We start from the raw sequence: 23,142 nt of genomic DNA on the forward strand, positions 1-23,142 counted from the left end.
TAATTTTTATCATAAATTTTAACAAACTCAACAGAATAATGTGAATCGTAAATTCCTAAAGAACAAAAAAACAAAAACAAAAACCCAACAGCACATTCCAATCCAATTATTAGGCATTTAGGCCTCCAAAATCTAAAGCACATGCACAGAAGAAGCTTGAAACCCGACCAGAAATGTATATTGAAGTATTTTTATAAAGTGCTGCAGCTGGAGAATTAATTACTTCTGGAGATCCAATATTCTATTTTGAACATGTGGCTTTGGCAGAAACTTTGGTTCCAATGTTCGGTTGTTGAAAAATATTTGAAAATGAAAAATTCAGAGCATTGGAAGAAAAGAAAGAAGCCCAATAAAAATTTCCTGAAACATTATTCGTTTTCAAGCTTCTGATTTTTAATCTATATCGTGATTACTTCTAACCTAAACTGTGTTTTCTGGTGCTTGAGATGTTGGTATCATAACAACATGAATGAGGATCACTGGCAAGATATTGGGATTTGTTCCCGAGGCCCAGTCATGTGCAGGGATCAGAGTGATGGAACAATCTATATGACAAGAAGTCAGTATTCAGCACTGTCATTCTTGGCAGAATTTTGTCACACAGACAACCATAGAGTAACAGAATGGCCCAGGTTGGAAGGGACCTCAAGGATCATCAAGCTCCAGCCTCCCCACCACAGGCAGGCCACCAACCTCTCCATTTAATACTAGGCCAGGCTGTTCAGGGTCCCATCCAACCTGGCCTTGAACACCTCCAGGGATGGGGCATTCACAGCTTCTCTGGACAGCCCATTCCAGCACCTCACCCCTCTCTTGGTAAAGAACTTCCAGCTGATATCCAACCTAAATCTTCCTTTCTTCAACTTAAAATGATTTCCCCTTGTCCTGCCGTTATCTACCCTTGTAAAGAATTGACCCCTCTCCTGTTCATAGACTTCCTTTAGGAACTAGAAGACTGCAATGAGGTCACCCCACAGCCTCCTCTTCTCTAGGCTGAACAAGCCCAGCTCCCTCAGCCTGTCTTCATAGGGCAGGTGCTCCAGCCCTCTGATCATCTTTGTGGCCCTCCTCTGGACCCTCTCCAACAACTCTCTTGTCTTTCTCATACTGAGGGCTCCATATCTGGACACAGTACTGTAGATGGGGCCTCACAAGAGCAGAATAGAGAGGGACAATCACCTCCCTGTCCCTGGTGGACACCCTTCTGATGTCCCATAGTCTTACATACATGGTTTTTTTCTGCTCAAAGCACAAAACAAAAATTTGTTTGCAGTGAATCAAATGCAAAGTTATATTTTATCCAAGTCTATGCTTAGTCATTTCTTTCCACTTTCAGACTCAACAGAAATGCAAAGTGAAGTGCACCTAGAATAACAAGCCTTAGCTCCAGAATCTCACACACTCATTCTGCAATAAGTATCAACTCTGTATTTCTTACTGGCAAACACATAAAAAAATCTCCAGTTTCTTTGTTATTATATTTATGTATATGTAAGGGCTGCTCCAAATGTAATCTGTTATTTTATTACATTGGCCCATGATGTCAAAGGTGGATATTGGTGGTATGGCAATAGAGATTGAACCTTCCCACCAGTATTCCATTACATTTTGTTGCAGTGTGACAGGTGGCTCCCAACAGCCCTTTTCAGTTTGTAAACAGCAAGTTTAGCAGAATCCCCAGTAGATTCTCTTAGGGACTGCTTAAGGGAGTTATCTCTCACACCCTAGGAACCTCCTAGATTTCCTTTCTGTTGTATGATATTTCCAGCAAACATCAGGTAAGTTGAAGTCTCCCACAAGAAGAAGGCCAAGCAATTATATGACTTCAGCCAGCTGCTCACAGAATGTTTCACCTGCCTTTTCATCCTGGTTGGGTGGTCTATAACAGACTACCGCCAGGATGTCAGTGTTGTTGGGCTTCCTCCTGATTCTTACTCATAAGGACTTCACTCTATAATTCCCAGCACTGAGCTCTACAATACAGAAGCACTCCCTAACATAGAGAACAACCCCCATCATCCCTCCTTCATTGCCTGTCCCTTCTGGAGAGCTTATAGCCCTCCACTGCAGCGCTCCATTCACAAGATAGATGGAGCTAGAAGCCACTGTGTGGCAGGAAAACTATGACTTAGTTGTCATCACTGAAACATGTAAACGTTAATTCATACAATTCAGTCAACCAAGGGTTTTCTGAGCAGTCACTGTTGTTTCCACTAAATAAACAAGGAAGGGGAAATTCTAGAGAGGTTGGAAGTCATTAAATGCTACAATAGTTGATCTATATTAATTACTTGGAAACTTGACCTTTTCTCATTGCTAGATTAGAAGCCTGAAACTATATCTTAAAATGAACATACTGAGTTCAAGACAAGAAGACCTTGCTGTTCTCACACACTCTGAGCAACAGCCTTTCTGACCACCCCCACAGGCACACAGCTCGTTCTCGGGACTTATGTGGTGATCAAACAGTTGTGCAATGTACTGGATGCTTGTCAAACTGAAAATTAATCCTTCTCTTGCTCCCAACAAGTCTTCAGGAAGTTGATCACAAGTACAAGGACACATAGTTAAGAGATGAAAGACAGAACTGAATTGCTTTTCTTAGCGGCAGCATGGTATTGATCACGAAACAAAAACCAGTGTACTCAGAGCAAAACAGCTCCAGGGTTGTAGGGGGTTTGTTGTAGTTGATGGTGTTTTTTCTTTCTTACTTGCTGTTTTTCTTCTGTTTAGGTTTTGTTTCAACTCTGACAGAAAACATTTTTTTTGCTGTTCTTAAGTCAGCTGCCACACCAACAGGGGACACTAGTCACTTGCCTTGTCACAAATATCCCTCACATCTGTTTTCCTCCCTAAGGAAGGAAAACACTGAAAGCAGAGAAGAGCATGGAGACTTCTTCTTCTTTTTTTTTTTAAAATAGCAGAATCATTGAAATTATGGATACACTTTATATACAAAGGCACTCAGAGGTATAGACATTTTGCTTTGGTCTCTAAAGGCCTCTTATTTAACCTTAGACATTCTTCTTTATTCTATAACAAAGAAATAGTAGTATAAATAACGTTCATAGATACAACAAATATAATGTGATTTACAATACTATTGAATCAAATTAATTAACTCAAAACATACAGACCATACTGTGCTTCAGACTGAAAGGACTGGTATAAATCAAGTCAAATACAAGTGGTCCATATGGTCTATATCAAACCAAATCTAAAACTCTAGATGATGGTATCTTTTCATTCTTAATCAAACAGCACGGGAAAGACATTAAATTGATCTATAAACAAGCAAACATCTACTGACATGCTGAAGTATGGATTTAGCTCAACAAAGAAAACTCTTATCATTCTATCAGTGTGGAAGTTTAGTCCAATATATTGTCTTACTTAATTTCCATAATAAAAGCAGGTAAGCCATCTGATTTTTTTAAAACCAAAATGAGAAAGACAAAATGCCACTCAAGTAACTTATAAACAGACAACATAACACACTGGCTGAAAGCTGGAATAGATTCTCATTCTATTTTTTTTTTCCCCATCAATATATAATAAGATTTTTGAAATCACATCCTGGCAAAAACTTTCTATCAAAGACTTAGTGCACAATTTGCAAGCAGTTAAGTATCCCGATACATACATCTAGAGCCAAATATACATGGCAGCAAAGTTATTGCAAATGAAACTCATTCAAAGTTAATTAAGGCTTCTCTACACATGGAACTGTTCCTGATTAATTCCATATGGGGCCATTCTGATGAGAGAAGTGTCTTATTCCATTTTAGTTAAAAACGAGCTGGTTTGTTCTGGAATGAGAATGACTGTACATGAACTTAATCAGAATAATTTGTAGACTATTTTAATTATTTGTGACTAAACAGGACTTAAAAAAAATGAGAGTTAATTTGTAGACTTTAATTCCCAACAAGGTTTGTGCTTGTCTAATGGTTTAATTTTAAGAATCAATTTGTAAGAGTGGTATCTTAAACTAAATATCTTATTAAAAAATAAATAAATAAAAATAAAAATAAAAATTGATAACGAGTGATATTTCATCATTATCCAGTGGCTTTAGTTAAAAACAAAATGTAAGGAAATGAACCATAGTGAAAATACGCGTTTCTGAAGATGGCTTCTAAGTTTCACAGGTTTTGATGTGAGAGGACAGACACAACTATAAACAATCTAATCTTATTTCAAAGCCAAGACTGTTTCATAGTCTATGGTAACTGCATGATAATGATTACATCAGAAGACAACACACAGGAATAGAACTTCTCTGTTTTCCTCTGTTTTGTGCAACTAAGGAGCTTCTATGCAAGTCTATACACTGGCACAGAATGTCATCAGGCATATCACCTTGGCTTTGTCCTGACACAAAGGATGGAGTGATGCAGAGATGTGCCTCATAGTGTCGAAATGGAAGGGGACAACGACAAGAAGAAAATGCCCATACAGAAGTTTTCCAGGAAGGGTTTCAGAGGATGTTAGGCCACAAGATTAGCATTGTTGGTAACATACTAATAAAACCACCTACTATTCTTGGTGTAACATACGTCTAGACTGGCAATACTTCTCCAAGGCTGATAGATACATAGCTTGTTATCACTACTTGTTATTCTTGTTCTACGTTTCCTTTCACTCAAACATTTTTGAACAGTTGAAAGGTAACAGTGTTGGCTGTTAGTTCAGATGACACATCATCAAATAGAATTGTGATCCTGTGTAGGAATAATAATAATAATAATATATATATATATATGTATATATAAATGTACATATATATGTATTTATATATGTGTGTGTATATATATATATATGTATATATACATATGTACGTGTGTGTGTGTGTGTGTATATATATATATATATACACACTTTGATTTTATATGCTGTACTGACTGCAGCTTTTCAGGGGGCAGTATATACATTTCAGCTGGAAGTTCTAGTACTAGTGCAGTTATACTGAACAAGTAAATCGGTTAACACACTTTATTTCCCCTCTAGTGTAACACTGTTCATTTAAGCAAACGTGTGTTCCAAGCCTTTTGTCATGCAGACAGCAGTTGTGTCCACAGCACAAGGGCAGGTTTACCGGCAAGAGTTTTAAAATGTGGACAGTCATATGCAAATAATCCCCAACCGTTTACTACAGCTCTGTAAAAAGTCCGTAGTTATTGGTTCAAAAGCTGTGAAAGAGCCTCTCGATGGGCGTTTAACCCTCAAATAACCGATGAGAATTCAGATATCCTACAGTTGACTGTTTCTTTGTGTAAGAAAGAACACAAAACAGAAAAGCGGTGTTTATTGTAAACGGGTCATTCTCCCACTGAGCTCAGTAGGTGCTAAATATCAGTTGTTGTCCTCTTCTTTTTCATTTCATTCGGGAAGAGGTGAAACTAACGGCATCTATAAACATATGCAAGCAGCCCAATACAGCACCAAATGCTGCTCTTTGGTGGCTAGGGAAAGGTTTTGGGTGACTTAGTACATAACAGATGGGACATCATCTTCCTAAATGAGAGAGAAGCTTTAATCCCCGCTGTAGCAGGCAGGAGAGTCCTGACATAAACTGACGGGAAAGAAAAAATAAAGGAGGGGGGGGTGGGGGGGTGGGGGAGAGGCGGCAGATAATGTTGATATAAGGAAGTAGCAGTTTTCCTTATTGGGGCAAAAGTGGCAAAGATCTACTCCTGTTCTTTTTATTTCCTCTTCACAGTGTCAACACATGGCTTAAAAACTTTGGAGGAAGGTAGAATGCAGTTTGCTTGAATGTAAGAGTCTCAGCAGACAGATCGGTGCAGTAGGAGACTCATACACTTTACCTAGAATTCAGGATCAAGAGATCTGAGAAACTGGAAAAAGGCCTGTAGACTTGAAATCAGACACGGCTGAAAACAGCCCACAATCATAAAGATTAGTCCAAGCTTCAAAAGATGAGTGGTAACTTGTAGATTCAATATAAAAGGTTTTATTTTTAGGGCTTCCCAACTTTATATACCAGTGTCCGAGAGCCTGGATATGCAAATGGTTGCAGCACACGTGTCAAATGCCTACGTGCTTTTTCATCCATTTCATCCCTACAGCAGACAATGCTTACAGAAATAAAAATGATTAAAGTGTTGGATTCGTTTAATCAAATATAAAATGCAAAGTCTGCAAAAGTCCTTGCTTTGCTGAGGTCTGGGTTGCAATTTAAGCTATAAAGAATTGAAAGCAAAAGGTACATTTGGACTCAGAGGCATAAGAGGATAAACATTTTAGTCCTCAATACAACTATGCCTTGGGGATTTGTAGTGTTTCTCCAAAAAGGACTATGCACAGTATGTAGTGTACCATGCGAGCACCCATTAATTAGGCCCAGTGAAATCTTTCAGAAGCCAACAGCTGGGCAAAAGACATGTTAAATCATGGCCAAAATAATTCTCTGAGCCATGTGTGTTTTTCCACTCTGCTTTTTCCTCCTTATATAACAGATGGAAGGGTGACAGAATTACATTAGCAATGCCATCATACTTGGTGAAACCTTTGTGTACTGGACAGCACTGACATCCCTGTTTTAGCTTCTGCATTTTGTTTTTTGACAGGAGAGGCACCGTGTAAGGCGAAACTCCCCAAAAGAAAAGACACTAAGCTACTCACACTTCTTACCATGCTCAAGGAAGAAGTGTGCAGGGTTACACAAGAGGCAGATGAGCCTAAGAAGCTGGTGAGATACTCAAGACTTCTCTTGCAATGAAAAAAAAACCAACAAACCCTACTTCTTAGACTTTGAAGAGATGTGTACAACTTGTGATTCAGAGCAGCACTTGCCTGTCTCCTCAGTTCCAATCAGTTCAGTGGCTTCCCAGGTCTCAAAGCTGATTAAGCATGGAAATAAGGATGCAGCAAGGGGGAGACTGCTTTAAATAAGTAAATAAATGAGTGAGTGAATAATAGGCTTTAACACAATTAAAATCCCTGTCCTGTTTAATTACTAGTTCAAATAAATTCAGTCTTTTGGGCTTAAGCACCTTTTTAGGGACTTGCTTGAAGGAAAAGACCTAGATGTACCTGCTTCTGAGCTGCAGCTGACTCAGTGGTCTTGTCACACTTAAGCAATTCCGGATTTCTGTTCTAGAGTGGCACAAAACCTTGTGCCTTAGGGCTCCGCACAGACTATTGTGTGCTGCAGAAGAGGCCTTGCTTGAGCACATGAGCAGGCCACACAGGGCAGCAGGGGGCAGGGAATCTGTTTCAAACACAAATGGGAGCTGCTATCCTGTGAGAGGCTGATCAAGTCATAGGCTGGCTGCTGACAGTTCTGACAGCCATTGCCCTGAGGAGAAAAGCAAATACAGCACACAGACTCTTCAGTCTGAAAGTTAGACAACTGGAGGGAGATATGACAACAGTCTATAAGGTCACAAATGGCATTTGTAAGGTGAAAAACTCCAACCTTGGATGTTAACTCATGATTGAGATCAAACTAATTATCAGGAAAAAAAAAATAATAGAACCATAGAATCATCTGAGTTGGAAGGGACCCATAAAGGTCACCTAGTCTCACTCCCCTGCAGTGAACAGGGACATCAACAGCCAGATCAAGTTGCTCAGAGCAGCATCTAGGGCTTCCACTACACCTCTGGCCAACCTGTTTCAGTGCCTCACCACCCTTATCTAAAAAACATTCTTCTTATATCCAACCTAAATCTCTCCTCTTTCAGTTTGAAAACATTTCCCCTTCTCCTATCACAACAGATTCTGCTAAAGAGTCTGTTCCCTTCTTTCTTATAGCTTAGATACTGAAAGCTTAAACTAAGAAGTACTTTATCCAAACAACGCCTGTTTACATAGTGGAACTCGGTGCCAAACTACTGTGCAGGCCGATGTATGAGTTCAGAAGTGGTCAGGAAAAAACAAGTATTATCAAATATGATAAAGGTTTCTCAGTGGCCAAACACAAGGAGAAATAACAAGGAAAAAAACACTCTGTTCTGGCCATGTTTTTGCATCCTTTCTCAGAATGCTCCCACAGGCTCTTTCCAACACAAATGCTGAACTAGAGGGATTTCTGATCTGACCATACGGAGCCATCTTTAACCTTTCCTCTGTACTTGTACAATTCATTTGTATAGAATGTTTGGATGAAGAATATTTCATACCTGTACAAAACATATATATTTTTTCACAGTCACCCCACATGCTATAGTACAAATTAAATCTGACACCTTTTCTTCAGCAGTAAAGTAATTCAAGTTAAATTTAATTAACTGGTCAGCATTTAAATACCTAAAACTAATCACAGTGAATTGCTAGTGTTAAATATAATGTCGACCACAGAACAAAGTGATGTGATGACTTCAGCACTGCCCCAGCTGAGATTATGGGTTACTCAAGTATGTATGGTTTAGATGCTGCATTTTCACTGAATTATTGTGTGCCTACTGTATCAAGTTTAATTTATTATCAGGCTAATTAAAGTGTTCTAAAATACTGCAGTTTCTAGAAAAATAACCCCCTAAGGAATTCCCCTGACAAGTCATTAAATTAATCTTCAAAAATAGTATTCTCCTTTTCATCCAAGTCAAGGAAATAAAATTCAACTAGAGACTGGGGAGCAGTCCCACGTTAAAAGATCCGGGGGTTCTGGTTGATGACAAGTTGAATCTAAGTCAGCAGTGTGCCCTGGCAGCCCAAAGGGCCAACTGTACCCTGGGGTACATCAGGCCCAGCATGGTGTGTGCATAAGGGAAGAGGCTGTGCCTCAAGGCCACTGTGTGGCCTCACCTCAAGCACTGGCTGCAGGTTTGGGCACCACAATGTAAGAAGGACAGAAAGCAATTAGAAAGTGTCCAAGAGAAGGTTACAAAGACAGGAAAAGGTCTAGAGGGCAAGATGTATGAGGAGAGGATATTCTATGTTTCTGTGATTAATTTTCATGAATTTTATACATCCAGAAATGAACTGGATCTTTATAAGAACCTCATAAAGCACAACAAAGAGAAGTGCAAAGTCCAGTGCCTGGGGAGCACACCCAGCTGGAAATAGCTTTGCAGACAAGGAATTTGGGGTCCTGATGGACACCGAGTTGAACACGAGTCAGCACCATGCCCTTGCTGCGAAGACTAATGCTGCATTAGGCATAACATTGTCAGCAAGTTAAGGGAGGTGATCCTTCTCCCCTGATCAGCACTGTTGAGGTCATACCTGGAGTACTGTGTTCAGTTTTTGGCTCCCTTGTACAAGAGAGACATACAAGGGAGACCAGCAAAGCGCTAGTAAGATGATAAAGGGACGGGGGCACTGTTCCTATCAGGAAAGGCTGGGAGAGCTGGGGCTCTATAGTCAAAAGAGAAGGCTCAGGGTGATTTTTTGACGTGTAAAAACCTGAAGGGCGAAAGAATTTGGAGCTGGGCTCTTCTCAGTGTTGTCCAGTGACAGGACAAGTAGCAATCAGCATAAACTGGAACAAAAGAGGGGATGTCTGAAAAAATCAGAAACACTTATTGAGTATGCAGGTGATGGAATACTGGCAAAGTTTGCCCATGGACTGTGAAGCCTCCTCCCTGGAGACACTCAAAACCCACTTTGACATAGGCCAAGGCAGTGTCCCTGCTCCAAATGTCCCTGCTTGAGTGGGAGACTGAACCAGATAACCTCCTGAAGTTCCCTCCTACCTCAGCTATTCTATCTACAGAAATACTGAACTCTATTCAAGAGGATGCCTCAAAACTAGCTTACTATCTAAAAATATATATATACATATCTTAAATAGTATTTGTAGCACCTCTTCTAAGACAGGTATCTTCCATTTAACAGCAAACAGAAGATTACTGTTCCTTAAGAATGCTTCTAGTTAGGGCCATAATAGAGGTGTAAAGCCAGCAACTGCTTCCCTTCTCTCCTCCCCCCTCAAAAACAAACGAACAAACAAAAAAACCAACCCAACCTGGTGTCTGCTCTATTTTGGCATAGTGAAACAAGCTTAGTTTCAGCAGCAGTTACAAGCAGATTTACTCTTTTAGTGCTTTAGAAATACTGGTACTAACGTGTCTGAAAATGTGTAAATATTCTCAAGAGAAGAAAACAATAAGTATTTAAAACCAGCTTCCAAAGGCAGGGGAAGCACCTTATTAGCATTGAAAAAGAAAAGCCACCAGAGATGTCTCCTTCTAGAAAGATCATTGTTAACAGTCTGGCGAGAAGACAACGGGCATTATGGTGTAATGGAACCAGAGTATCCATATAACGTCGGTGTGAGAAAACACTGCCCAAATGTTCAGCTTTGCCTTAAAGCGGCCAACTCTAAACAAAGCCTCCTCAGCGCTACAACCTCACTGGGCACCTAACAGGCGCTACCACTACGCTCTCTGAGCATCAGGGCCTCAAACAATCGCCCAGCCTAATGTCCTAACAAAGGAAAAGGTTACAGCACACATCGCCCATCAGCCCTATCCTCAAACACACACCGAAGATTCAACCCTCCCCACACCTCGGCGTTGCGCTGCGGGCCGGACCAGGCCAGGCCAGCGGGGCGGGTGGGGCTTTCCCCGCCCCTTCTCCCAGGGTCTACATAAGGAGAGGAGCGGCCGTCGAAAAGCGCTGCTTCTTTCATACCCCTCCTTTAAAAAGAAAAGAAAAAAAGAAAAAAAAAAAAGGAAACAAAAAAGTGGGGTTCTTCAGTGTTTGTTTTCCCGACGCTTCTGTTGTTTTTGTTTTAAAGGCCTCGTTGGTTTATTTTTAAGTGTGTGGGCGGTGTCACAGCTCCGGGGAACGATGGTAAGTCGAGGCGGGGGACAACGGGGTGTCGGGCGGGTTGATGGCAGGGTGTGAGGTGCGCTGGGATGGGGGCGGTTGGCGGGGCTCCTTATAGCATAGCGGTTGTGCTTGGGGCCAGCGTCGTGCCTCAGCGCTTTGTGGAGCCTCAGAGAGTTACTGCCTTTTACAGTCGGTTCTAGAATCGTAGGGCATGAATTCTAGTGATACTGCGGGAAAACGGTAATAAAAGAAGGCTGAGACATGAGTTGGTGTCGTGGTGTGAGGACTTCGAGACAGGACAAGCGGCCATTTTGTGACTGCGGGCACAGTCACGGCGCTGATACTGCACCTCCAGCCGTGCCCCGAGGTGGCAGTCGTACCCGCTTGTCGCTTGAGCCCGGCGTGACGCCTTGCCTGACCGCAGTGGGCTCTATCTACTCCGGCTGTCCTCAGCCTTCTGCCACTCCCTCCCCCCTTTCCCTTAAGCCTATCCATGCCGGTGACCCGTTTCCCTGTGCCGAGCTGTTGAGCCGTTCTTGCGGCCCGTTGTCGCCTCGGGAGCTGCGGTCCCACCCGGTGGTTTCCGGCAGCGCTCGGCTGGGATGCTGCCCGGCCCCGCACGTGTCCCTTCCGTGCACAGCGTCCTTCGTCTTCCAGAGTTTTCTGTGTGATGTGGTCCCCGTTGGGACGAAGCCTGGCGTCGCCGGGTCCGGGTACAGTGCTGGTTGGTGCTAAACTTAAGCAGGGAAGGCGGCGGTAAAGCGTTCATGTCGAGATAACCGTGCTCTGCTATACGAGCCGGCGGCTGAATCTAAACGGGTTGCACTGTTTTTTCAAGAGGTTTATTCGTTTTCTCTCTCTGTAACGCTGACACCTCGGCAGCTTCCCGGCAGGACGTGGTGGCGGAGCTGAGCAGCGCTGCTGCATGGCTCCCCCTGCCGCCTCCAGCCGGGACCATCGCCCTGGAGACGCCGCCATCTTCTCCTGCCGCAGCGGCTGCCAAGGCAACCGAGTGCTCGTCGGGAAGCGGGTGTGAATAGGGCCCTGAGTGCCCCTTGTTGTAAATAAACCCCGAGTGAGTTAACGGAGGAAGCGGTCTGAGCCATCGGGAAGCAGTGCTTGTGTGGCCCAAAGAGTTCCAGACATCACACAGTGCGGCAGTTCCACCCCTTTTGCTTATTTTCCTGCTTTGAAGTCGATGCTTTGTGAAACAATGCAGAGAGTAAATGACTTAACTTACCTTGTGATAAAGGAAAAGGGCTGGGGGAAAGAAATTCAGTAGGTTGGAAAGCTGAATAAACCATGAGGCTCTTGACACCTAGAAATAGCTTTTCAGAGTTACTTTCTGAGCTGCAGAGACAGGCAGGGAAGCTCTGCTTTAGGCAGTTTGAAAAGACTTAGTCACCTCAGTTAGATTCACCTCAGTTAGATGCAGTGATCCTTATGGGTCCTCTCCAGCTCGGGTTATTCTCTGATTCAGCTAATGTTCTAGCACTTTGCCCATAGTATGCACAGAAGTAAGGCTGCATTGGGTAGTAAAATAACAATGACTCTATATGCTGATGAAAGGGTGATGCTTAGTTTCGACTGACAGGTGTTTTCTGTTGTTGTAGTGAAGACTTCAAAAAATAACCTGAAAAGGAGAAAGATACTGTTTCATGTCTTCATACTATAATACTTCTTTGTCATGTTCATCAGTAGCTCCTCTTTATGTTCTGAGAAATAAGCATGTTAATGCATCTGAAAGCTTATTTTTGATGTTGAAAAGTTTGTCGCTGTGTTTAAAGAATGTATTTGCTCCTTTGGATATTTAATGTGCAGTAGGGTGGAAGAACTGTATAAGGACTGTGTTTTCTTTGAAAGTTTTATTCTGCATCGTTATTGTGAGGAACTAATGATGTGCTTCCATGGCAGCCAAGGCCATTTCGTACCTGCATGTCAGCAGTATCTGTATGCCGACCCACTTTCTTGTGCTGATTCTGGCTCTCCTGGGTGCATTTGCTATGAGCTGCTTCCTGTTTAAAGTTGTTAGAGAGCCTGCACAGCCAACTGAATGCTTTCTTTGACCTTTGGTCACTGAAGCAGGTCCCAAGAGAGGGAACAGTAGTTGCTAACAAGTCAGCTTAAGGTTGCTGTGGAGTTGGTGTCATTTGAGTTAAAATGTTCTTTATCTGGGGGTGTGGTCAAACAAGTGGCCTCCAGCTCTCATTTCCTTCTTGTTGTGGTGTGTTCTCATGCTGGAGCAGCTGTGGAATGAGCTTGGATCAGTAGCAGTTTTGTCTGAAGACTACAACCATTTTTCTTCTGTGAAGTGTTGGCCTCTATTCCCTTTGCAGTGGTGTAAAGAGTTATCTTGGTACAATAGGAAGGAAGCGGGAATGCTATTCTTTATCTGTGTACAACAAAAGTAATCTGTGACACAGATTGCAGTTGGTAGCGTATAGTGGGTGAAGTTATAGACAAGAACATGGTACTACTGGGTGTGATGGAGCCAGGTGCTTCATGAGATGCTGTTCAACTCTGCTTCTCAGTCTGAGTTGTTTCCATCTCCATTTATTCTGTATCCATTGAATCTAAGGTGGATCTGATGCTTATTTGATAGCGCAGTAAGCTGATTATCGTCTAAAGTAACAGAATACTAATCTGGTCAGAACTTACTCTCTTAATGCTATTCTTTCTTAATGCTATTCTTTCTCAAAAACTAAGCTTAATGTGAATTGACAACTGTTGAATCTTGTGCAGAGGAGGTGTAAGAGAAGAGATGGGGCAGACTGACTCTGCTTTTTAGGGGTAGTTTGATGTTAATTTGGTTCAGTCATGTTGAAATCATACCTGTGGGAAGCTGAATTCTAGTTTTGGCATTAATTGCTGCTTGTCCATGTGACACGATTCAGTTTGGTTCTTGTAATGTTCTTATTCCCCTACTGGGTGTCCAGTTTAAACATCGATCATTTGCAGCTGCAGTTTAAATAACTCTGTGTTAAACATGTAATTTGTTGCATTGGAAAATGGGTGCTAGGGGTTGTAAATTATTATTAGGTTTCAAAGTATCAGTAACCTCAACTACATCAAAAGGTCTGCCTATCTGAAATAGGGATAATGCCACACCAGGTGTAAGGAAGAGATTATTAATACTTTGGGATGTCTTAATACAGAGAAATGAGCTCTACTGAGGTGGTCAAAGTGGTTTTTATCTACAGGAATGGCATGTACCTAGAACCATTTATTCAGTTGAGAAGATGAGGAACTGGAGTTTCATCTGCCTGTGGTGTATTTCAGTTCTTGCAAATATCTTTGTGTAGCATTTGAAGTGTGTTTTAGAGTAGGGAACATGTGGCATCAGCAGTAGGAAATGGAATTGTGTGTAGTCAATGTGAACAAATCATAAGCTTTGCTTGCTTCTTGAGCATTTCAGGCTTTTGATTGGGAAGGTGATGGAATTTATTCATTGGATAATCAATTCACAGTAAAGAATTGAAGTATTTCTTGCTTGCATCTGAAAGGAATCGTGTAGAACTTTGAGCTGAATAATGTTGGGGTTCTCCTTGTAAGTTGGGTGGTGGCAACAGTGGTTGTGAAGCTTCCAGCTGGGCAAGGCTGCTTAGTGTAGCCTTGCATGAGTCTAGATCTGACATCTTAACCTCAAAGAAGAGTTGGTTCAAACTTATCTATATGAATGCTCCATTTGCACTAAATACTTGTAAGTAATTGGGAAGATGCTACTGACATTTCTGGTCTCAAACTGCATCTATGGGAAGATGAAGTCTTACCTAGAAGCGTATTATAATGTGACTGAAATATTTCTGTTTAACCTTTTCAGTCTGCAAATGCGGAAGCCCAATGTGGAAGTATCTCAGAGGATAACAGCCATTTGTCAACAACCTGCCAAGGATATGTTTTACCAGAAGGAAAAATCATGCCAAATACAGTCTTTGTTGGTGGAATTGATACAAGGGTATTTCTATACTTTCAATGTTTAAAACAACGTGTAATGTGCTCCAGTGGGAAAGAAATAGGAATTTTAACTTCTGGAGGTCTTTAATTGGGTCTTTACCATTCTTGAATTAATACACTGTGTTAAGAGAACTTCGAAACAGACCAATAAGATTTTCCTGGAATACTTGGAGATGGGTTTAAAAATAGTATTTGTTGCTTTAAACCAATTGTAACAGTTTACTGTGCGAAGTAGTTCAAGACTTTGTTTCTTTTAGATGAATGAAGCAGAAATTCGAAGTTACTTTGAACAATATGGTACTGTGAAGGAGGTGAAAATAATCACTGACAGAACTGGTGTTTCCAAAGGGTGAGCGCAATGTCATTGGTTACTGCTTATGTAGTAAAGGAATTCTAATATAATGATGTCTGTTGTTAGGTTGTTGCTCACTTACGATGCTCAAGCCTTTCAAATTAAGGTGAATTAAAGTGAAGCATGTAAAATTAGACTGATCTGAAATCTTTGTAATCTTACAGTTGAGAACAGGACAGATTTTAGGTTGTTGGTGAACCTGTTCATGGAAAAGTAGTGTTGTTATTTAACCAATGGGAGCAAAGCATAAAACTTAATGGAGGCTTGTGGAGGCTGCTCTTTCACAGGCTGAAATTTATTTATTTATTTATTACAGCCATAGCAGTTAAGTGGCAACAATCAGTGTAGAACCACTAATGTAACAGAGAGAGAAAGAGAGTAGACTTTCATTGGGGACTGCAGTCTTTGGTTGCTCAGGGATAAGTTAGAGGCAACCAAACTGTTTCAGGTGGTGGGTGAAACTTAAGGGATGGTAGAAAGTTACAGAGACATTTCCATTGGATGTATAGAAAGAACTCTGATCTGTAGTGAAGAACTCAAGATGCCTAGGACTCTGCTCAGCGGAGTTCAGAGGAAGCTCTCCCAGCTTTGATATTAGACTTGTTTTGTGAGTAAGACTTCAGCTCTGAAGGTGCACCAGTTCCCTTCTATGTCTGAGCAGATTCCAAAATGTAGCATGGTTTTTATTTTTTTCATAGGCATGTATAGTAATGAGCTGAAAATATTGAGCTTAATGTCTCTTGCCTCATCTTTGTGGTGAATTCTAATGTGTGATTGGCAAGTGTATGTTCTGATTATTGATAAATTGCCATACTCCATTGATTGACACACTCTACTATAGTTCTGAGAATTGTCTCCAATATTCAGGCTTAAATAAAAGATAGTGAAATAAATTTAAAACCTCTTTTGGGATCACTTCCTCCAGTGGTGTAATTATTCCTGTAGTTCCTCCTTTGGTTCAATCCTCTGCAGTAAGTACGGAATTTAGAACATCCTAATTAAAAGAGCTTTTGGCTTTCTGATGCTACTAATATCAACAATAGTACTCACTAGAGTAACGTAAATGGGAGAGTATTGAATCTGGCATTTAATTCCTTTCATTTGGCTCAGTGTGCTGTCGGTCAGCAACAAATGTACTTTCATGCTGAATGATATATTAATGTCCTGTTAATATCAGTGTATGCTCTTTTAACTGTTTCAGTTAAATATATACGTGTGTGTACATATATATTTATTTTATATAAATATATATTTTTTTCTTTTCAGGTATGGATTTGTTTCATTCCTGGACAATGTGGATGTTCAAAAAATTGTAGAGGTAAGCTCTTTAAGTCTTAGGCTGTCAGAAGAACCTTCCATATGAAGGCTGTAGGTGTGGTTAGGGGAAACCAGTCCCACTGAGGAAAGTAAAAACAAAAGACTAGAACTGCCCTGAAGTAAACTTGCTTAAATGTTGTTGTGATTTAACCCAGCAGGCTGTGAAGTACCATGTAGTGTTTTCTTCACTGCACTCCCTCCTTCCCAGTGGTATGGGAAGATCATTAAAAACCCAGAAACAACCAAAAGTAGAGCTTGTGAGTTGAGGTGAAAACTGTTAACCAAGAGAATGAAGAGGAAAAATGGGTAACAGTTGTGATAATTGTGTGTGTGTCTGTAACTGTTATCCTTTACACACACATATATAAAAAACAAGGGATGCACCCAGCAATGCTCACCACCGACCCAGCAATGCTTAGCTTGTCCCTGAGCAGTGGCAGGCTGCCTGATGAACTCCCCTTTTCATACTTAACTTCTACATGATATCATATGTTACAAAATATCCCTTTAGCAAGTTTAGGTCGGTTGTCCTGATTCTGTGCCCTCCCAGTTCCTTGTGCCTCCTGCAGTGCCATTGGTGGCAGGGCAGTGGGAGAAGCTGAGGGGAAAAAAAACGCTCAGCAACAGCTGGAAGTGTCACTTAGTTTCAGTCAGTGTTGTTTTTTTCCCTAAAACCAAAACAAAGCATCATACCAGACACTGAAGGAAAGCTACTCTGTCCCAGCTGAAACTAAAACAAATACCTGCTGTTGTTGCTGTATGCTTCTTTGTATATGAAGTCAGAAACAAAATTAATGTAGTCCTGGTCTTGGTGCAATTTAAAGTCTTGGATCTGTTGGGAAAATTTGAAGGAATAAAGGTAAGTGGCTTCATACTGAGGCAATGATAAAACAGCAAAGATTGGCATGGATAGTGTGTGTAAAACAGAATGAAACCTGGCAGTCACTAATGAGTAATTTAAGGATACAAGGCTTGTGAAGATCCTCAGTAGATACATGGGTGTAGTGAGAGCATTACAGGAGGTTAAAGGTAAGAAGCTTAGACTGTTGAAGGGGAAAGAAGGAAAATGGAAGCTTTTTGAAACTGTATGTGAGTTGGTGATACTGCAGTGTGGAAATAAAGTGTGGTATCCTGAAAGTTAAACTGACCACCCCACATCACTGATTGTCCAGCTCATGGAATAACTTACTTTTCAGTCACAGATCAGTGTCCATGGCAAAAGGCTGAAACTGGGACCAGCAATTAGAAAACAGCAGAACTTGTGTAAGTATATATGAAGTCAGATGATAAGTTTAGTTTTTCATAATTAATACATCAACATTCTTGCAAGTCTCTTTCTTGTGCAGTGTGCATAGTGCAACTGATGTCAGCTCTAAATCACAGCCTCACAATTGGTGGGATGTACAGCTTTGATGATAAAATGGAATGAAGATTAGGAGCACAATCTGTAATAGCTGAAAATGCAACATAGTTGTGTCACTGAGCTGAGTTTTAAGAGTCAATGTTGAAAAGTTTTTTGCAAGTTGAATTCAGGTTTTTATGAAATATGTGTTTTAATGTTTGTTTTTCTTTGCCTTAAAACAAGGTTCTTACGTGCAGCCTAGGCCATTGGCTTTCAATCCTCCTGCACCACAGTTCCATAGTGTATGGAGTAATCAGAATACAGAGACCTACGTGCAACCTCAACCTGTGGTGAGCCCACTAACTCAGTATGTACAGGTAAGGTTATTTGTGTTGCTGTTCTGGAATTGTAGTTAAATGTTCATGACAACGTAAGCTATGTACAACTTCTCAAATCCATGTCAAGATTCCAATCTCATCTTACCTGCACGTTTTAGTCTTGCGTTTCCCCATAAAGGCCTTAACTTCCATCTACTTGAAAAGAACTCCCAACAGGCCTGAAAAATTAATTGAATCATTGATGTCATCTTTTTGTGTGCACTTTTTATTTTGAAAATAAGAACTCTTGCAGGTAGAGCATTCAATTAAAATAATAGTTGTGCGGTGAATTTGCTGCTTGTGCATCCAGATATTGGTGGTATCATCTTAGTGAAGTAAACCACTGGTGTTAAAATCCATTGTGTTCAATTCTGGAAGCACAAGATGGCTGTGTTACTCTTTTCTCCTAGTGAAACAAGTTCTTGTTTGTTGAACTATTGCTGCCTTTGTAGGGGCACTTGTGCTAGTTACAGCAGATCCCATAACACCTTGTTTTGAACTTAAATTTGAGTTTAAAAACAACTTCTATTTTGTAGACATACGCATACAGTTCACCGGCTTTATTGATACAGCAGCAAGTTCCTGTAGGATATCAGCCAGCATACAACTATCAGGTATGGAATCCTTTAAGTTGGAGCAGTAAAGTTGTTGGAGCCTCAGCACTATAGATGATAGGGATAAAGAGCCTTTTAAGGAAACTTAACAGTTAAACCTGTTTCATGTCATTAGGTGAGTGGTATTGATGAAAGTATTGAAAGGTGGCCACAAGTGGTTTGAAAAAATGATCATGTAGAATAGTATGTCTTATGGGAAGAAACTTTGCGCTTGTTTGGTGTAAACAAAATGAACTGCTTATGCAATAAACAGAACTGCTAGTCAGACTTAAAATGTGGGATATATTCAGAAAGTAGATAAATGTTCTCCTGAGCTGTAACAACGTACAGAAGGGCACTTGGTAGCAGTTTTTGAGCTTGTAATGGAAATGTGTGGGTTGTCTTTGTTCTTTCAGACTAAATGAGGTAGTTTAGTAACTGCAGAAACTGAAGGTGTGAGATGTTTTGTCAGTCTGGCTGCTGTGATTGCACTTAGTTCTTTTCCTAATCTTTAGAAATCTCTCTTAAATTTGGAATGAGAAAAGGTAGGAGGCTCTTGAATTTGTGGTGGGACAGACTTTGTGCTGAGCACTATATGAGGTCCATGTGAAAAAGGTACCATGCTGCACTAAGAACTGTAAGAATGAAAAAATCCAGGTGTGAAGTATGATGTGTATATATATTGTGGCTCTTAAAGGGCAGTTACCTGTGTGGGGAAATGAGTAAATAAAAGCTGATTATTCTTCAATTTCTGTTTAAGGCTCCTCCGCAATGGGTTCCTGGGGAGCAAAGAAACTATGTTATGCCTCCGGTAAGTCTGCAGTGTTTACTTAGACTTCTGAGTTAAGTGTTGTGATACTTAAGAGAAAATTAGACTGTTGGTTTACCAAGTGTGTGAGAAATCCAGTCTATGTGAATCCGTAGTTGTTGATGGTAAACAGTTGTTTAGGTCTTCCTTCTGATGTGATTGTTTAAATGGCATGACCAAACCAGAGCTATCAGTCTTGTGTTGTTAGTAGTTAGTAAATTCTGGAATTGTAATGTGGAAACAAGATTATTCTCTCTTCAGCTTTGCATGAAGAACCAATGTTGTCTAAACACAAGCTGTATTTTTAAGATCTATAAAATACTACTGGTTTTTCCAGTTCTTTTGCAGACTTGTAAAAGGCTTCAGAATATTTTTCTTTGCAGATGATGTTTTTGGTTCAAGAGCTCTTCTGAGCAGTTAGTGAGGTTGCTGCAGACTAGATAATGCTGGTGGCTTCCAAGGAGATAACTGTATGTGCTTTCACATAAGTGGCATCCACAAGAGAGGAAAACTATATGATAGTGCTTTAACAGGATCAGTTTTGGTTCTTAAACTTGCATCTTCTATTCCTCAGTTAAAATATTGTATTTTTAGAGTACTATTTCTGTGAAGGGTTTAAGAGCTAATATCTTTCAAGCTTGTTCCCAGCAGATGTCTGTGTACTCTGGAAGGTAAATAGAGGAGAGATGGTTCCATCAATTGTTTTCCAGTCAGAAAACAAAATATTATGCATATATATTACTCTTGGCATTCATTTGATTGTCTGTGATTATATTAGAAGAGAAATTTATTAATGCTTGGTTCAAATCTAAGCTTTGTTTTCAGCCTTTTTGTTTGTGGAAAGTTTGTATTTCTGTTAGTGATGGGATGTATTTGCTAAATAACTTTGACAGGAAAGTGTGCTCAGGTGTTAGCTTTCAAGTGTAATTGTAGTGAGGGGGAAGAACGTGTTTATAAGTATTCTTTTTGGGAGGGGCTAGAACTGTCTTTAAAACAGATGAGGATACAGAGTTGTCCCACTTGTGAAGCTTTACCAAAAGAATAAGGCTGACATTGCCTCTTGATCGATGGAAACAAGTGACAACATAGTTACGCATATTGCAGTGTTACTAAAATACTGCGCTATCTTAAATACACAGGTTTATACTTCAGTAAACTATCACTACAGTGAGGATCCAGAGTTTATGCAGACAGAATGTGCAGCTCCAGAGCCCCCACAGTCGTCTGGAAATAGTCCACAAAAAGTAAGTTCTTTTTCAGAATGTTTTCTGTTGTTAGTCCTGTTTTCAGGTGTTTTGTGTGTGAGGGCTATGTGGCTTGGTGAAGTGGTCAGAAGACCTCTTCATCTCCCCTAGCATTAATATTGTAATTACCATTTCAGCCATTGCTTAATCCACTTCAATTTCTGCATGATTTCAGAAGGCTATCTTGCATCCTTGAAGCTATTAATACTTAATCTGTAGTATTTAGTGGTGTGTAAATCGTGTTTGTGTCAAGATTTGAGTAAATCTGATAAGAATTATGGAAGGATTGTAGCTACTAAAAAGGCAGATTGGGTAGCAGTTCCCATCTTACTCATTTATGAATCTCGAAGACACGTAGATGGGCGAAATTTATTATTCTTTTCTCTGCTTCCACTTGTGGAAAGCTATCTCTGTTTGGACAGCAGTTGGCTCTGAATTTCTTTGTTTAAAGGAGACATTTCTGCTCTATCTGCCTCTTATACAGCTGTACTGGATGTCACTGATAGAAACGTTTACCTTGTAAGTGACACTGGGAGTGTTGATACCCATTAACAACATTAAAGTCTCAGTAAGCAAGAAAACTGAGGAGTTCTGAATGAAATGTAAACCTGGTGACAGACTCGTGCTGCTGGTAGTAGAGTAACTGATAGAGGCGCATCTGTAACAATTGGAACTTCTGTTTCAGAAGTCTGTGGACAGGAGCATACAAACAGTAGTATCTTGTCTGTTTAATCCTGAAAACCGTCTGAGGAATGCCTTTGTATCACAAGAAGACTACTTTAGGGTATGTAGTGAAAGCAAAACTAAATCTCTAAAACCAGCTGATTTTAACTTTGTTCATATTCATGATGCCATAAAGACAAAGATTTATCTGTACTTGCTTGAGGTTTTTACTCTTTGTGCACTGAGATGAACGGTTAGCTTGCAGCTGGTTAATACTGAAAGAAAACTGCAGAAATTGAGTTCAGTGGATTTAAGTGCATTGATACAAGGCTGCATAAGAACTGCTGAGCAGTCAGCTATTGGATATTTGCAGCTAATCATCTCTCAGGAGCAATCTGCTGGAAGCTAAGCAGATTGCATTGTGTAAACAAGAGAGCAGAGTTACATGTTTATGGTCTTTTCTCCACTTAAGTACCCACTGTGGATGTCTATCTGTACTTTGGTTTAAAAGTATGTAATTTACACAGTAGACTGTAGTTAGGTCAGTAACTGATCATGAGGCATTAATGGAGAGCTTTTTGCTGTGCATTCAGTCTTCATAGAGGTCTGCTTTCCAGTTACATTCTCTTGTTTTATATTAGGGTTTCAACATTATACTTAGAAGCCTGCTACTTTTTTTGTTTTTAAAAAGATAAATGTGAAGTAGGCACCTGTATTGTGAAGCCAGAATAAAGCACAGAGAAGCTGTGTTGGGCAGATTTGGAGAGGACTGAGTAATACAGATAATATCATGAGATATTTATGAAGCTTTTATTGCTTTGCTGTGATTGTTCTCTAGAAACATCGTGATTTTTGTGTTATTTTTTTCCTCCTATTCCAGGAGCGGAGGGTGCATCACTTCAGAAAAGGAAGAGCAGTGCTCAAAAGTGTTTGATGAACAAAGACTTTGAAGTACATAAATGTGTTACTTTGATGTTCCTACTGTTCAGTTTAGTAAGATGTGTAGTAAAAAAGTGTAACCTTTTTCAAGAAGTTGCTTCAAGTTGATGTTTGTGTTCTGTTTTACCTGTTCCAGAGTTGCTGTTTTGGCTTGACAAGTTTTGAAGTTGTAAGAGTTGAAATATTTCCAGGTTTTATTACTAGCTTGCATGCTTTTCCCACTAACCGAAATATTGATCTTAAGGAATTGATATGGGGAAGGGGAAGAAAGAAAAACACTCTTTGTTTGGTACATGTGGATTTTCTTCTGAGCTTTAAGGTACAGTTTGTTGCATGTTAAGATTTAGTTCTTATTAAACCACAGTTTTAAGTTACTAATGTCAGCCAGTTACCTCTTGCAGTTCTAAAGTTGAAGCGGTTCCTTGTCCAAGATGGGAGTATTTTAAAACTGAGCTCTTAATCAGTGGAACAGAAGACGTCAAGGTCTAACTCAACTGAAGCCCTTTAAGTCCTGGTTCTCTTTAGGCTACCTAATCAATGTCTTTGTTTGCTAATGACAGTTTGTCTGTGTGAATCCTAAAAGTCCTGTATGTAACTTAAGATGCCAGAATGTAAGTAGCTACATCACTCAGTGGAGCATGCTTTTTGTTTCTGTTTTTTTTTTTTTTTTTACTGCATTAATTTTAGCAATGCCTGTATCTTAAAATTGTGAGAAAATACTGCATTTAAAATATGCCTAACTTTGTGATGCCAAGTGTTAATCAAAGAATACATGTAAGCATATTTTAATAATAATTATGTAGATTTTAG

At 40.2% G+C, this 23,142-nt stretch overlaps 1 protein-coding gene across 7 annotated transcripts; it reads left to right on the plus strand.

The window, feature by feature from the left end:
* Positions 1-10,281: 10,281 nt before the first annotated feature.
* DAZL (deleted in azoospermia like) lies at positions 10,282-22,608 on the plus strand. Of its 7 annotated transcripts, none has more exons than XM_015853884.3 (11): positions 10,286-10,764; positions 14,564-14,698; positions 14,955-15,046; positions 16,316-16,367; positions 17,563-17,629; positions 17,952-18,085; positions 18,622-18,699; positions 19,439-19,489; positions 20,626-20,730; positions 21,416-21,514; positions 22,274-22,608. In XM_015853884.3, exons 1-11 carry the CDS (start codon positions 10,762-10,764, stop codon positions 22,325-22,327), a joined length of 870 nt encoding a protein of 289 aa, XP_015709370.1. In that variant the 5' UTR covers positions 10,286-10,761; the 3' UTR covers positions 22,328-22,608. The 7 variants fall into 7 exon arrangements, with proteins under 7 accessions (XP_085396650.1, XP_015709370.1, XP_015709368.1 ...); XM_015853882.3 differs by lacking the exon at positions 10,286-10,764 and adding an exon at positions 10,946-11,467 and having other exon boundaries at positions 21,419-21,514; XM_015853881.3 differs by lacking the exon at positions 10,286-10,764 and adding an exon at positions 10,962-11,467.
* The last annotated feature ends 534 nt before the right edge of the window (positions 22,609-23,142 follow it).

This window comes from Coturnix japonica, chromosome 2 (genome assembly GCF_054131305.1).
Source record: "Coturnix japonica strain WE chromosome 2, WE-NBRP24, whole genome shotgun sequence".
In the NCBI taxonomy this organism is placed as follows: domain Eukaryota; kingdom Metazoa; phylum Chordata; class Aves; order Galliformes; family Phasianidae; genus Coturnix; species Coturnix japonica.